The sequence below is a fragment of the Aptenodytes patagonicus genome, chromosome 17 (genome assembly GCF_965638725.1).
Source record: "Aptenodytes patagonicus chromosome 17, bAptPat1.pri.cur, whole genome shotgun sequence".
In the NCBI taxonomy this organism is placed as follows: Eukaryota; Metazoa; Chordata; class Aves; order Sphenisciformes; family Spheniscidae; genus Aptenodytes; species Aptenodytes patagonicus.
Genome location: NC_134965.1, coordinates 11,950,593 through 11,966,463, shown reverse-complemented (window position 1 = coordinate 11,966,463; position 15,871 = coordinate 11,950,593). Strand labels below are relative to the sequence as shown.

At 49.9% G+C, this 15,871-nt stretch overlaps 1 protein-coding gene across 14 annotated transcripts in view; it reads left to right on the top strand.

Annotated features, from left to right (window-relative positions):
* Positions 1-15,871, top strand: part of MSI2 (musashi RNA binding protein 2) — a 266,353-nt gene that overhangs the window by 235,039 nt on the left and 15,443 nt on the right. For 3 of the 14 annotated variants that reach the window (XM_076354534.1, XM_076354533.1, XM_076354539.1), the window contains exons 11-12: positions 3,225-3,332; positions 7,233-7,324. The exons of 2 other annotated variants lie outside the window; for them this stretch is intronic. In XM_076354534.1, coding sequence (XP_076210649.1) covers positions 3,225-3,332; positions 7,233-7,324 — 200 coding nt within the window. Of the gene's footprint in view, positions 1-3,224; positions 3,333-4,777; positions 7,015-7,232; positions 7,325-15,871 lie in introns of those variants that run through there. 9 more of the 14 variants (XM_076354542.1, XM_076354537.1, XM_076354532.1 and 6 more) reach the window with 5 other exon arrangements.

Here is a 15,871-nt window from a genome sequence, read left to right as displayed (position 1 = left end):
GCCCCATGCCGTCAGTCAGAGCGGGATAGATTGCATCCACCTCTGCTGCTGCCTGGGGAACAGCACCCGGGAAGGTGCCGCTGGGACTCAGTGGCTGCATTCCACCCTGTTTTAAATGCTGATGCCAGGGGAGGGGAATGTGTGGAGGCAGACAGCCTTGCCAAAGCATCAGTGTGGTCTGGGGGACCAGCAAGAGGCTCCATGGACAAGCAGGTTCCTTCTCGGGGCCTGGAAACCAGCAAAAGTGCCTGCTAATGCTTTCCTCTTCACTAAAGAGCCACAGATACCTCAGCTCTCAAATTTCAATAAGATGGTGTGACAACACAGGCAGAAGGGTGGTAGAGGCAGAAGTTTCTTGCAGTACACGAAGTGGGTTCAGTGTTAATTGCACTGTCGCTGTAGTCCTACTCTTTGAAGTCTTCTGGTGTAGAAGTTTATAAACGATGGGAGGTGATAATACAGTGTGACTGAAGTGCTTAAATAATGCTCTAGGGTTGGTACAAGGGGAATTACAGAGATTAGTGGTGGAGCTTGAGACCAGAACCTGGAGAGCCCGGCTGCACCCTTGGCTGTCTGCAGATGTCTTTCTCAAGCCATTTTGCTTCTTTGTGCCTCGTTTTATCCTGTCTGTGACGTGGGGACAGCATCAGCTGCCGATCACTGCTGAGAGGTTCGGGAGCAAACAACCACATAAGTACGAAAGTAAGTTAGCACAGTTGTGAGACGCCGCACAGCATTAATGCGCTCAACGTTTGTGTGATGACAGGGAAATTTGTTTTCAGCTGAACGAGCTGATTAATGCAGTGCCTGGCAAATGTCATTTCAATGTGGGGGATTGATTACTTTCAGTGCGTTGGATTGATTTAGGGATCCTCCAGTGATGTGAGTCTGTATCGGTAAGCAGGTTTTTGCCAATCTTGATAATCAATCCCTGTTTCTGTCTCCCACTTCTGCAGCCGTAAGGGCCCTGCAGCTGCCGCTCCGCCTCCGCCCGGCCGACCGGCCACAGCGTTCCCGGGCAGAGTGCGAGCAGCCGATCACACTTGAGTTGTTTGGAGTGCCATGTCGCGCAGATGCTTCTATCTCAGAATTGGGATAATAGCTTTCTTTGGGGGTGGAAGGATTAATTCTTCACACATCTGTCCACTGGAATGCAATAACAGATCCTTTGTTCAGGCTCTTTCTGTGGAGTGCCTTCTCCACCCTTGTTATTTCATTCTTCTTTTGCATGGCAAAACTTTTTGTCCTGCATTTCAAACAGATACTGAGCGTCCCTGGCAGTTGAACAAGAGAAACAAACTTTCCAGCCCTGTTTTTCATGCTGTTTTCAGGGGATGCTTGGTGATTTGAAGGGTATTTGATTGATTTTGGCAGAGGCATTTTAGTCTGTGGAAAATCCACAGCTCCTCTGATCCCTTATGGGTGGTTTAGGGAGCCCCTGGAGCCTCCAAATGAGAGATTTGCTGGTGGCCAGCTGGTCCTGGACGTGCCATGGGAACGCTGAGGACTCTGCTCTTGGGACGTGCGCCGTGGTGGGCAGGGAGAGGCTGTAGGGACGGTGCCAGCTCCGCTCCTGCCTAACCCACAGTGGGAGGGCTCGGGGCTTGGCCTAGGCATGGTTCTGCATGAAAATGAAGCCCCAGAGCCTCAGCCCTTGTCCTGCAGATGCTTTCCCTGCTGTTTGGAGGTTGGGTTGACTCTAACACCGAGGTCTTCTCACTCCAGCATATCGCAGCTCCAGCCCTAAACGTATGTCAGGGGACCCGACCAGGGTCGATGGCTCCATCACCAGCAAAAGGGAATTTAGCGCTTGGGTATTTGGTTATAATATCCCCCAGTCTGGATGTTCTTCCTGCTGCATCCCACTCCACAGAGATTATAGCAGTTCACCAACATAATAAAACCAAACAGATTCACATTGGCATTAAGGAGCAGGATTTGCTGTGCAGCGCATGGGCTCTGCGCATGGGGAGCAGCAGCAGACAGCAGCCTGGGGTAGCTGTGCATACATTTACCTATACTATTTTTTTTCCCCCCAACAGCCCTATTACCATATTTAAATGCAAGTATGTCTTTTTTTAATTGATGTTTTAAGTAGCTTCAAGTCACTCTAGCCTAGTTGTTCTCTGCTCCTTTCCCCCTGGTAGATTACCTGTAGCTGAGACGATAGTGCTAGAGGTAGCGGGCTTGTAGTCTGCTGATTTCTCTGGGTCTCGCTCTCTCTGTTCCTCCAGCTCGCTGTTCTCTTTTTCTGTTGCCTCAGTTGTTTTTCTGTGGTTCTTCAGCATTGCAAAGCAGCTGTGATCAATGTCCTGGAGCGCGCTCAAGGGGCAGGTCCTGTGGCGGTGACTACCCCTGGGGTTGTCCTGTCGGGCGCCAGGAGCGGTCGGAGCTCCCCAGGGACCAGGAACCTCCGAGGGTTTTGTTGACTTTGCAGCAAGGGGGTTTGGGGTTCTTGCTGATCACCTGGACCTTGCCATTGCCCTCTTAAAATACGTATATTTAAAGTCAGAGCCTCTGGCAGATCTTTTTAATATTAATTAAGTAATGAAACTAAAACTGCAATCTTGCTAGCAGCATTTCATTCATCTGTAAGCGCTCGGTCCCCCTGTAGCAGGGTGTATGTCTTAGAGCTCCTTGATCTGCGGCTGTTTTGCTTTCAAGAGCTTTTTTTCTTTCTTTCTTTCTTTTTTAAATTACATTCCAGTGAATTTTTTCTGCTTGATCCCAGCAAATCTGTGATCTTGACATGAGGACCTCCTCATATTTTCCATTACTGCTATGTCTGTAGATCAGCACGTTATTATCACTTGCAAATAAGCAAAGAACAGAATTCCCTCGTTGTTTTGCGAAGCGGTCTGACCCTAGCCGTTTGAGAGTATGGAGACATAAGCTGAGCGCTGCAGGCTCTGCCGCCAGTCTATCTGCCCCGGCACCTCGGCTTTCGTGGCGTGCCGTGGCCAGGCGTGCCATCAGCGGCACGTGCCGCCACGTTCCTCTTCTGCCAAGGGGATTTGGGCCACCTTTGTGCCGGCAGAGACCACTGGCAGTGGGCACCCGGCGAGGGCTCGGCTCTTTCTAAAAACAGTGCCCGTTGATGGCATGGAGAGCCGGGACGGCGACCTCTGGAAACGCCGTGCCCTCGGCGGCCGCCCCACGCCCCGCAGAGACTCGCGGTACCCGCTGGCTTCTTTCTTTACCCTTCTCCTTTTCTCCACGGCCAGGTTTTCCGGCAGCGGCTTATGGACCAGTAGCAGCGGCAGCCGTGGCGGCAGCAAGAGGATCAGGTAGGGGGGCCCGTGGAAGAGCAAACCCTCAGAGTGCAGGGTCAGGTAAAAGCTCTGTCGGTATTCTGTGTGGCTGCAGCTCTCCATCATTTCTCTGATTTTCCTCACACTTATCCTGGGGACCTGAAAACAAACGATCAAAAAAAAAAATTATATAAAAAATAAATAATCAATCCCAAACCAAACCCAAACTACAAGCAGAGGCCACGGGGCCTGGAGCACCTTGCAGGAGATTGATGTAAGAACTGCCAAAACCAGGGTAGATATTCTGATTTGTTTCTTTATTTATTCCTTTATTATGTTGGTTTCTTTGGTTTTTTGGTTTAAATTTGAGGTTATAAAGGACACCCCAAAAAAGTTAATTTGTGTTTTTGAAAAAAGTTTTCATTTCTCATGGAAAGCTGGCACTGGGGTGAGGCGGCGGCGGCGGCCCCGGGTGCTCCCGCCGTGTCCGGAGCTGCTCTCGCCTCCTCTGCCACAGCCCGCTGTGAGGGGCGGCCTTCGCGGGGCATCCCCGCGGAGAGGGGACGTGTCCCCTTGGGGACGGCGTCTTCTGCCTGCGCAGGGCGAACGCCGACGCTCGGGCTGTCGGCACCGAAGCGCCGCTGGCAGTTCGCCGGCCCTGCCCGCTTCAAACCCCAGCCTGCTTTCATGAGGAACGTCAAAGCTTTTCTTCCTGTCCTTCTGAAAACTTTTATTTTTTTCCCCTTAAGGGAAATAAATAAATCGTTGCCAATTACCGTTCTTACCTTAGGTTTTAAATTTAGCTACACACGTGAATTAGTGCTTTGCTCAGGTAATTAAGTGTTCAGTACAGCCATCAGTGAGCTGTTGGCTCGGCAGCGCCCGCTGCCGCCTCGCCTCCCCGGCCTGCCCAAATCAAGCCGGGATGGAGCCGCTGCCGGCCCCGCGCCTCCTGGACGGCCCCCGGCTGCCAGCCCCTCGCTGGGCCCGGCTCGCCGGCGCGCACGGCGGAGGCGCCGGAGCGGAGGACGCGGCGGTGGCAGTGGCTTTCCAGCTCACTCATGGCGCAGTCCTGAAGTGGGGGTTTCTCGGTGGCTTTTCTGGCAGCCCCGGTGGGTTAACCGGGCGCTTCCCGAAAAGACCCGACTAAACCGCTGCGTGAGGGGTTACGAGGAGGGCGCAGGCCCAGGTGTGTCTCGAGTGCGAGCCTGATGCCATGGAGGCCAAAGAAAGACACCAGGAGAACTCCGTTCCATGCAAACTGGCACTGCTTGCAGGCTACAAAGGATTATCTGTACCAGTTTCATCTTGTGGCATGTAGAGAGCGCCTAAGGGGTGACTTGCCAGACTGGTTGTGGGGATTTCTCATCTCCCGGCTTTTCCTACTGCCCCTTCATGGAGGGGGGAAAACAAACTCAAAGAGGAAAAAAAAAAAAAAAGAAAAAAAAAAAGAGATTGGTTTTGCATATGATTTCAGGAAAACAGACTTCATTGTTTCTGCCTCTTCCTCATGTTTTGCCCTTCAGGTTTTGTTTTACGTGCAAACAGACCTGGTGAGTTGCCCCTTAGCAAGGCACAGAGGGTTTGGCTGGATTAACGTTGCTTCCCTGATTATTATTATTTTTTTTTTAATTGGAGTGCTTTTGGTGCCCATTACAACTGAACTGAGCATTGATCAATTCTGTGCCTGAAAATCATTTGTCTTTAATTTGAGTGTTTTTTGGTTTTTCTTTTGTTGGGTTTTCTGTTTTGTTTTGTTTTTTCGTTTTTGTTTTTTATTTGAACTTGCAATACGAAACTAAATCTAACCCTAAATTAACAACACCCTTTCTGGCAAGTTTAAAGAGCAGTATGGTGTTTGGAAATGACTTTCAAGCCTCAAAATTGCCTGCGTGCACAAAACTGGCAAAACCCCAAAACTGAATCAAAAGAGCCCCCCCCCTCCCCAGCCCCGAGATCTCAAGGAGGAAGATGGGTTTGTCACCGGCCCGGCCCAACGGCCACTCGCATTTGCAGCAAAACGTGCTCTGGGAACAGTGGTGTTTTACGTAGAGTCATTTCCATCCAAAGACGGTTTTCGGAAGGGACATCCTGGGTTCGCCACTTCCATCCAGCAATGGTAGTGAATTGTATTCAGGAGCAGTAGAGTACGATGATCTTGCGCTACAGTGTATGGGCCCGATTCATTACAAGAAAAATGGCTGGGGGTTTTTTTTTTTCTTCTTTTCGGTTGGGTTTTTCTTTTCCCTTTGCAAATTTGCACAGCCCTCCTTCACGTGTGCCTAATCCAAAAGCACAGAGCGCAGCACAGTTGGCCCCTACTGGCCCCTTTCTGCCAGTAAATGGAAAAGAGCCGGAAAATGCCTGGGCAGGCCTGTCCCACCGCCCCTCCGCTCGCTGGGGAGTGCTTTGCCCGGAGGCTGCCGGAGACGTCCCCATCACTGCCGCCCCTTCTGCAGCGCTCCGGCCCCACCAGCTCACTCCAAATTGACCTCCTCTGCTCTCCGGCCCCGTCCTGCCGGCTCTTCCCCACCTTCCTGGCGTCACTGCCAGCGCGGTGGCTCTGCAGCACCGGAGCTCGGCCCGGGCGCCGGTGCCCTCCGGTGGGGCTGAGCGCCCGCAGAAAGCGTCTGCCTCCGGGCGTTCATCTTGGTCTTCCAAGGAAGCTGCAGCCCTTTCGCTCCAACCCCCCGGGCTGCGGTGCTTGGGCACCGACCACCTCGGTTTCTCCCCAGGGTGATGTTCCTCCTCTTAGGAAACCCGCGTGTTTGCTTAACAGTGAAAGGAGCCCACGCGGGGGCAGTTACCTGCATGGGGGCAGCACCCGGCCCCGGTTCTGCGCTGCCTGGTCTTCCCTGCCCTCGCCCCTTCTTTTTCTATTGCGGCATGTGAGGATGCAGTCAGCAGTTTACCTCGCTAGATAAACAAGTTCTTTTATCTGTCACAGCGGGTCTCTCCTACAACCAGCAGAAAGGGACGTTTCCCCCTGCTCGTGCTCAGTGCCACTCATAAATTCACGTCTAGCTTAAGCCGGCCACGTGCCGGCAGGGTGAATGCAGCAATGCTTCTCTTTACAAATCACGTGCCCAATCGACATCCCAGTGATGAGGCGATAGCTGAGGTCCCTCAAGCAGACGGGGGCGGTTTGGCCACATCCGTTCACGCCGGGTGGGACTGTGCTGCCGAATCCCTCAGCTGGTTTTGACAACCTCGTCCATTCTTGTATTTTTTTTTAATGAATTGGGACCTGAGCCATGGAAAATGAGCAAACTTAAAAGTCTGAATGCTGCAGACTCCTCCTAGACAACTTCACTATCAATGTCACGTTTCTTTTGAATTCACCTGACATATTTTACGTGTAAAACATTTTTGTCGTGTAAATGCTTTTTTTAAAATACAATCATGGGGGGGGGGGGACATTTTTATCTTGCATTTGACATGGGAGGGATTCATTTGGCAGGAGAGCGAGACAAGGAAAATTTGGCAGGAGAGGGTTTTCTTTCCTTCCTCTTTGGTTCATTGACAAGCCAGATTTTTCCAGTTCCCAACCTGTTGCCACCAACTATTCCTCCCTGAGGACTGGAGGCAAAACCGATACGGCCATCAGTAATCCTGCCCGACGCCCGCTGCTCGGCACCGGGAGGAGCCGTGCGCGCCTGTCCCAGGTGAGCGGTGCAGGCTCCCACGGGCACGCTTTGCCCTCCGAGACGGCCGGCGGCACGCAGCGCGGTGGGACAGCGCGGTGCCGCGGCGCCAGGAGCTGCTCCTCCCCCACCCCGACCCCCAGCACATCCAGATTTTGGGCGCCAGTCCCGGCTTGCCAGTGCTGCCTTTGAGCCCTGCGCCCTGACAACCCCTTACTGTACTTTATACTTGCCAGCTATAACAAATCTCGTAACGTGAGCTACTGACCTTGATGGTGAGTGTGAGCAGTTATGTTTTGTTGTTTTCTCTCTTGCTTGGTTGGGGCTGCTGTGAGAGAGGGTGTCTCTGAGGCATACTTTCCGGCCTCTCTTACACTCGGACGTGCACACCTCCTCTCAAACACTCTTCTGAGCGCTCTCAGCGGGAAGGTTTGTCCACACCTATTAATCCTCTCTCAGTGTCCAGCTTCTTGTTAGTAGCAGCTGGTTGCATGTTTTTTGCTTGTTCGGACGAAACGGTTCAAGAAACGACTCATATCAACTCTTGAGAAATGTCTCTATTTTTTTGTACACTTTCTTTCTTTTGATGTTTTTATTAATTTCCCTTACTTAAAAAACAAAACACCTGTCGTCCCGTAAAACATTTCACATCTCCCCTTGCCTGTTCTTAGAGTGTATGTATCTGTGGGACTGAACTAAATGCATGCACTGTAGTAGTCGTACTGGTAGCAGTAGATGTAGTTGTAGAACATGCATTGTTGAGTTGATATTATAGGTATATCATCAACGTGAACTAGCGTGGCAGTTAAAAGCATAGCCTTGGTCTGATTGAAAGCGTAGGGCTATCAATACAGCAGAGAGCTGCTAACGGCTTGGATCCATAGTACCGTATTTGTTAAATCCCATTATCTGGAAGTTTTAAATTGAAGCCGGCTGTAGCCAACCTACACCCTCTGTACAAGAACCCGCACATGCTGTTATGTTGATAGTAAATTTGCCTTTTTTTTTTTTTCAAATTAACCCCCTAGGAATTAAAACGCTGACTATAACTATATTCTCTTATTTTTATTTTGTATTAAAAAGAACATAAGATATTTTTAAAATCATTTTACAATCATGGTTTCTTCATCAGCCTGTTACTCGTCCATATTAGCCCATAGAATCATTTGTTGGCAGTCGTAGACCAGATGTGCCAAACACAAATCACTCCATTTGGGTATCTAAATAATACCATGTGTGTGAAGCAGCTTCCCGCAGACTGTCCTGAGACACAAAGCAATTGTTTTTAGGTCATAAACCTTAAATCTTGTTATGCAACAGAGACTCTGAGCTAGTAGTGGGTCGTACTCATTGCCATGTCACCCAGCTTAAGGGAACATTTTTAAATGAAGATTTAACATTTCGTAAATATCAGCATGAGGAGTTCGTGGCAAGTTCATCATCTTTGCCATTGAGCCAGCAAGTGTCTTTGCTTCTTGTGCCCGGGTTTCGGTGCTAAACTTTTAAAATTCTTTCACAGATGAAGCTGCAGTCGGTAAATTTAACAGACGGTAATTGAGATCCCAAATTAGGCCTTTGTTTGTTTGTTTAGTTTGTTGCTTGTCAGAAAACATCCTGCTGGGAGTAGAAAAGATGCTGTATGGCATGGTCACACCTTCCCTCCTCCCCGTGCCCCCGGCCGTCCCCGCAAACCAGATGTGCTGAGTTGGAGCATCTTCCTGCTCCGCCGGGGACAGCCAAGGCAGCCTTTACTGCACTTATTCCAGCAAGTGCTTTCAAAGTAAATAAAATACCCAGAATGGGCTTTCAAAATGTAATTAAGGATTTGTATCTGCTCCTTACTTCTAATAGAACATAAAGTAAATCAACCAAACAAGTGCTTGGATGGGGCTGACGCAATGCAAGCCTGTGCAAGGCAATCTGAGCCAGCCCTATTACTTTCCTTATTGCTACCAGGGAGCTGAAACACTTGTGCATCAAGGGGGAGAATAATTTCCCCCTTAGATCTCAATCTGCCAGGGAGACGGGGGGACCCACTGTTTAATGCACCAGGCATATGATGAAGTGAGGAGCGTATCTAAAAGTCAGCAGAGCAACAAATTGCATGGGGTTTAGGAAGCCTTGTCTTACACTTAAAGAAGGTGCTCTAAAAATTTAATCTTGTCATTAGGCACCCATAGTGTTAGCAAATTGCGGCCATAAAAAGTGGGACAACGGTTGGTCTGTGTGCGCGGAGGGAGAGAAGCCGCCACCGGCTCGCAGAAATGTCATAAGGAGGAGCGTTTCCAAGATCCAGCGATGAACCAATTTTGGATTTATACGGCCCATTGGGAGGACTCCCTTGTGGCACGGCAGCTCTGATGGAACTGCTCTCCTTCTTTTATTCCACTATATAAAAGTACATAAAGTTTAATCTGAGCTATGTAATCTCAAAAGCCAGAACCTAACAAGTGGACCACTTGGGAGCAGCAAGCAGGCTGAAATTACTCACTCCGCTGGAACCGTCGGTAATTATGTGACAGAGGCTGGCAGCTGATGCATTGGAAAATTAATGGCTGCATCAGATTTTATCTTTTGCTTATCTTCATAGCAGAGGCAGTCTGCGCTGGGAGAGCATTGCAGGTGGCCCGGCAGGGAGGGTGAGACGGAGGGACCCCGCACCGTGTGGGGCTTCGGTGAGGGGTGGACAGAGACAAATGTCGCGTGTTAAACAGAACTAACAGCAGCCGGGCTCTGCACTGGGCACCTGCCTGAGTGGTGAATACGCCGTTCACCTCTAGTTAGCGCAGCGCGGCTCAAGAGGAGGCCACTCTGCGTTTCTGTGGGTGGTTTTGGCCTCGTTACTGGCAATATCCTCTTACTCTTTTGTGAGCACTACAGTTACTTTTCTGACTACTACCCCAAATTAAAAACCAATAATGAAAGGGGAGTCATTTCTGTTTCGGTTCAGAAGTGCTGTGCTGGTCCAGGGTGGGAATCACGCAGGTCCTTTCCAGAGCACAGGCTACATGCAAAAACCGTTTGTCTTCTTTTACTGTAGGATGCCACTCTTTTATTTTTTTGATCCGCGAGGGACTGAGCTTCCTACGGTGCCGTGTAGAAAATTCAGTAGATCTAAAACAATTTGGTGCTGCTGCTGTTAGGCCTTGGCCACAGCGGCAGTCGTTTTACAGGTCTCCTGGCTGAAGTCTATTGTGGTTAAAATACATCAGCTTTATCAATAATTTTGTAATAGAAAATCTTGTGCACCTGATAAATCATCTCCAGTGCAATTGTGACCACCTCTGAAGTGCAGGCTTAAGTACAGCGGAAGTTAATCTTTAAGGAATTTAGCGGCTAACTTTTAATAGTCTTTTCAATCAGGAGAATTATTTTCAATGGGAAAACACTCCTCGCAGAGCTCATCCCAGCGTCCCGGCTGCCGCTCTTGACATGGCAAGCAGTGATGGCGCAGACGCTGCCTCGTGCTGCGGGCAGGCTGATCGCCCGTGCAGGGACTGGCTCGCCGGTGCACAGGACCACGCCACCCTTGCCGGGCAGCCGCGCTCCAGCCCCGCAAAGCCCTGCAAGAGCCAATTATCTGTGTTTGGTTTCCTTTCCCCAGCAGAAGCAGAGGGACGGAGCTCTTGGCCGTCGTAATTAGACTTTGTTCCACGCAAGGTGCAGACGAGTCATTGTAAAGTTTGAAATGGGGCCTTCTGCGTGAGCTCTCCAGTGCAATGAGATACTTGAGCACATGCGCACGTCTCATGCATTTTGATCACTAAACGTGTGAAGTACTCGCTGAGCTGAGGGGTAACTTGTCTGTCTGGCAGCAGTCGCAGGCTGTTACCCATTAGTGGAACAACTACTAAATGGGACACAGCGCACATTTTACTGACATACTATTGTGAGTATTTTCATGCTGATTGTCTCCCCAAATGCTTTAAAAGTAAATACATAATTACAGTTTGGGTTTTTTTCTCTCCTTTCTGAAATAGAAAACTGAAAAAGAAGCAGTGGAGTTTTTCCTTGCAGCAGATGTTAGCACGCATCTGGCTCTGGATTAGCTTGAGGAGCGTGGTGGATTAGTAATTGCCAGAGAATGCAAAATTGGTCTGCAGGTATATAAACTTGAGCTATTTAAAAATAATAAATCCACACAGCTGGGTCTTTTTAAGGGTAATTCCTGCTAGTTAAAGCAAGAGCACAGAGCTTTGTGCCATGAGGACTCTCGGGCATCTGTGCCCAAACCCTCCTCTGCCAAGGGGTTGGGGTACTAGCTGCCGACAGCGGAGCTGGTGCCACCAGCTCACCCCCAGACACCGCGTGGTGGGCAGCATCTTCTCTCGGTGTTTCCTCATCGATGAGCTCAGGTTTTCCTTTGGGGGGTGTTATTTACGGCCGTGCCTGCCATGGGGGATCCCTCGCTCCATCTTGCTCGGACGTGACCTCGGTGCCCGTCTGGCCAGGCAGGTCTGCTCACAGTGCCCAGCCCCTCTCTGTGCAGGCGCGCGGTGCAGACTCTCCTGCAGGAGAGGATCATTGCCCAGAAAGCGCCGGGGGTTTGCGGGCTGGATTTCTCTTCTGTTACCTGGATAACCCCCCTGTGCTCCCAAGCATCCATCCAGCCCATGGGCGTCCATCAGCAGCGGGAAGGTGCCCTTGGGCAATGCCCTCCTGCTACGGTGACTTAAAATATGCAGTGAAACAAAGACCCGTTTTTGTTTTCATTTTCCTCCTGTATTGTCTGTTATTGTACAAAAGGCTTCAATTTAAAATTAACAGGAGTGATAGCCAGTTAATGTGGTACAGTGGGAGGCCGGAGTTTCTGTTGCTATGGCAATGGAGTTCGGCTCATTTGTTTTGTAGATGAGTAATTACTACGCAATTAGAGTAGGCTAAAAATAAAGGGGCCTTTTGTTCCCTGTTACTCATTAATATTAATAAAAGACCTGTCCGGGCTGTGGTAAACAATTAATGCAGATGTGGTTGCCCATGGTAAAAGTAGCAACAGCTTTCGTGTTACCCAGCACGAGGTGAAAGCGCCGGCGTCGCCTGGCTCAGCTCTTCCTTCATTTTAAATAGAAAAATTATTAGAGGGAGGTCTGCGTTAGCACAGCATCACGAGCTTTAGCCCTTATTTGCCAGTTGGATGCATGGTAATAAGTGTTAAAGTTAATGTGCAGACACAGACAGCAGGTACAACATTGGGGTCAGATCCTGCGAAACAGCGAGCAGCCGCAGCCCTCCGAGTTGTGTGCAAGAGAAACGCAATGGCAGCAGTTCCCTGATGCAGAAATCTATTTATTTACCCCCCCTAGCCCGGCGTTGCCCGAGGGAGGGCGCAGGGCTGTGCCGCTGCCGGTGCCCTCTCTGGTGAGCAGCACCGGCTGCGGGATGCCTGGGGGCAGGAGCTGCTCCACTGCAGAGCCAGGGCTTGAGCAAAGAGCTTGCTTGAAAAACCTGAGCAGATGAAAGTGCGAGTGTGGTGCTGCTGAAATGGCTCCGGTGCAGAACGTTACAAACATCGAGTGCCAAAAAAGAGTGGAAGAAAACAGTCCCAAGCATTTGATGCGAAGTATGTAAACATTAAAGCACACCAGATTTTAAATTAACTGTAAAACCAGTTAAATTGACGGGGAGACCTGTTAGGAAGATGACTAACGGGACAGAGTTTATTTACCTCTCTGTTTTATTTGCTTGTCTCAATGCAGCCGGTGAGCATGCCTTGTCGGCAGGGAGGGACAGCAGAGCAGCTCAGAGCCGGGCCGTGGCTGGCCCTGTGGGCATGGGGGGGGCCGTGAGGTGGTCACCCCCCTCCCCACAGCCCCGGGGTGCTCGGCACCCCTGGAAAACGCCATCGGTAAGGTGGAACCTCTCCAACGGACAGGAGAGGCACCCGAGTGCCCCCGGCTGAAACCCTGGAGTGCTGTGCTGGGGAGCGGGTTGAAACGAATGGGAACCGCATCCCTCCCAAACTGTTTAACTAATGGAGGGAAACGTAGCACAGCCTTTGTAAGGTCGACATTTGTTTGTTGTTAAGGATCTAATTAGAAACATGAGAGGGAGCTGAATGGCTGCTTGCTCGGCTAATTAGCGACATGCACGAAGACCACTTTGAACTTCAAGGACACAAAGCTATTAGCGCTTACATCAAAAATGGATTTAAACTTCTGTGCTTTTATAATGATTAAAGATGAGCTGCTCGAGAGGAAATCCTTTTGTAAGACTGTGACAAGAGCTGGCTCCCTGATTGCAGCTTCTACAAGCGAAGCTTTGTGTGGCCTCCGTGTAGCACCCGGCCCGGCGCGAGAGTGACACCGCTAACTTGCAATATGGAAAATGTGATTAGGCAATAAATATTGATCGTTTGCAAAAAATTACAGCCAAGCCGGAAAATGCATTTATTTGTCCTGATACATAACTGCAGGACTTAGAAAAGCTGGGCTTGAATACGTTGAATTTTGTGTCTCTTCTTCTGCAAATTGGTACACAACAACAGCTTCCAGACGTGGCTGATGCTTCGGATGCGTTAACTGCAGTATTTAGCAGAAGCAGGTGCTGCTCACATGCCTGCAGCATGCACGAGAGGGACAGTGTGGGTTTTTAAAACACCTGCAGCAGTTGAATTTTTAGCTTGCCCAAGCTTGTGGAAACCACCCAGCTCTTGCTCTCTGCTCATCTAAGGTAGCTTAGCAGTTGCTTTTTGTGTCCGTGCCACCTGCTCAGCATCCGCGCTGGTGCCGGAGCAGAAGTCCCCGTGCTGTACCGCGGAGGGAGGGTGCTGGGGCCATGTCAGGAACAGTTGCCACAAGATCCCAATTGCCATTATCACACCGACGTGTCCAGCTCGGTTCCTAACAGCTCAGGCTGCTGCGAGGTGCGGGTCTGAGGGGTGTGAATAATTGTCAGCAGCCCCACGCAGGGGCTGGCTGCCGGCGGCAGCGAGGACGGAGCTGGGCAGTGCTCCCTTCCCGTGCTCTGCTCACTTCCAGCAGTAATTGCTGAGCCAGGAACCTGCTCACCACCCGCTGCTTTCTGTCGTTATCCCTGCGATATTTTGATGTGTGAAGCCGTTTCCGAAGGGGCTGTAGAGACAGAACAACCTTTTAAAGTGTGACTGCAGATAGAAAGTAATGTGCAAATAGTACCTTGTTACGGCAGATAGCTGCTCTCAGTGTCTCTTGGCCTCATCACCACTTATTTTACTGATGAGCCCGACAGTTGTTTTTATTTATTTTTTTCCCCTGCAGGGCCAATATAGCTGCAGGGGAGGGACAACTGCTGCCACTAACCCGGGGCTGCCTGGCTGTTCCCCATTAAAAGCCGTGTCAGGGGTGACAGGGAAGGCACAAAGCTCGCAGTTTGATTTTCCAGAGTCAGGACTGAACCGGCTGTCATAAGCAAAATATCTACGACTCTTAATACTTGCAGAGGAGCTCTGTCTGCCACAGGCTTCTTGCAGAGAGGTGTTTGCTTTTCAAGTCTACTTGGGAAGAGCCGGATTGAAGTGCTGCGCCTTGCAGGTCCCCGCGAGAGATGTACTAAATGGCACCTCTAATTGTAATGCTGGGGTTGTTTGTTTTTCTGGTTTGTCTCCCACTTTCTGTTTCAGCTAGTTGGGAGCTGTTTGTACGTTGTTACTCTCCAGAATATCTGTGTGTTTCCAGCTCATTATTTCTGAGACATTTTTGAGTTTGAGCATTGATCTGAATTTGAGGTGTGCCGTGTGCTGTCTCAGACATAAAACAACACTGTATGTAAAAGCGCAGATACAAGAAAGTGATGCTTCTGATAGTTCAGCCTGACCACAAACGAACATGTTTGTGCCTCTAGCTGGAGCTGTATGCGGTGATTGGTATAGAAAAAAAGAGCCTGAATGCGAGCATTTAATTCTCAGTGCTGTGCCTGTGTGCTCTTGCAGCCTGAATAGGCAACCGAGAACCAGGAGCACCGACGGCTCATTTCAGACTGGCATTAATTTGTACATCCAGTCTCGGGTAAATCACATCTTGGTTGTTAGCATCTCTGAAAAGCAAGGTACAAGCTCCCATTAACTTCAGCCATGAATGCACAAAGAATTAGCTTTGGCCAAGCTATCTGTAACACGGGTGCAGTGCCAGCTAATGATATTTATAAGGCTCTAAGCACTAATGATGTAAGATTTGCATGCAGTGCTGAAGTTTTCCCGCAGTCCATACTGTGGCTGGTTATTTAAAGTATCAGCATCACACTGTGACTGCTGGTCTGTTAGTCATGCACGCTATGACGTGGCCATTAGTGCTCATGCTTCAGGACACATGGGATCCCCAAGGAAGGGCGCGATCTTCGCTGCACCAGTCACCATGGGTTTACTGTAATGTCCTCTGCAGCGTTTGTGCTTGGGTTGTTCCAAAGGCAGTACAGCAGGCTTGAATGCTTGGGTAACAGGTGATATTCCTTCCGTGAAAATCTTCTCTTAAAATCCAGTGGTAAATCCCAAGTGACACAAATTAAATGCCTCCAGACTGTGGTGTAGTTCCCTGTCCGAGCTGGGCTGCTTGGGACCCTCCTTTGCAGCTCTGCTGAACCCATCGTGGGCAGAGGGACCGGCAGCAGTGTGTGCAGATAAATACTGTCTGCTTGCTGCTGCCAGCGGGACTGGGGTACCTGCTCTCCATCGGCTCACCCTGCCGGGCTCCTGCCAAACGGCACCTCCCTGCCCTGTGCCCTCCGCCCCCTGCCCGCTTCCATCCCTGTCAGCAGCGTTCAATGCTATTATATCATTTACTCCTTCGAGCTGGAAGATGATGTTTGCAGCATGTTATATGAATTTTTCATAAAGATAGAAAAACAGCCTAATCTTGTGAGCTTTGAGTCTTGGTAGTGGGTAATGGCTTTGATTTAAAGCATTTTGTCTTAATGATAGTTATATTGAAAATTTCCTACTGCTTTCAAGCACGTGTAGTTATTATCATAAACATTGATGGTAGAAATGCCTGCCAAATTGTGCGT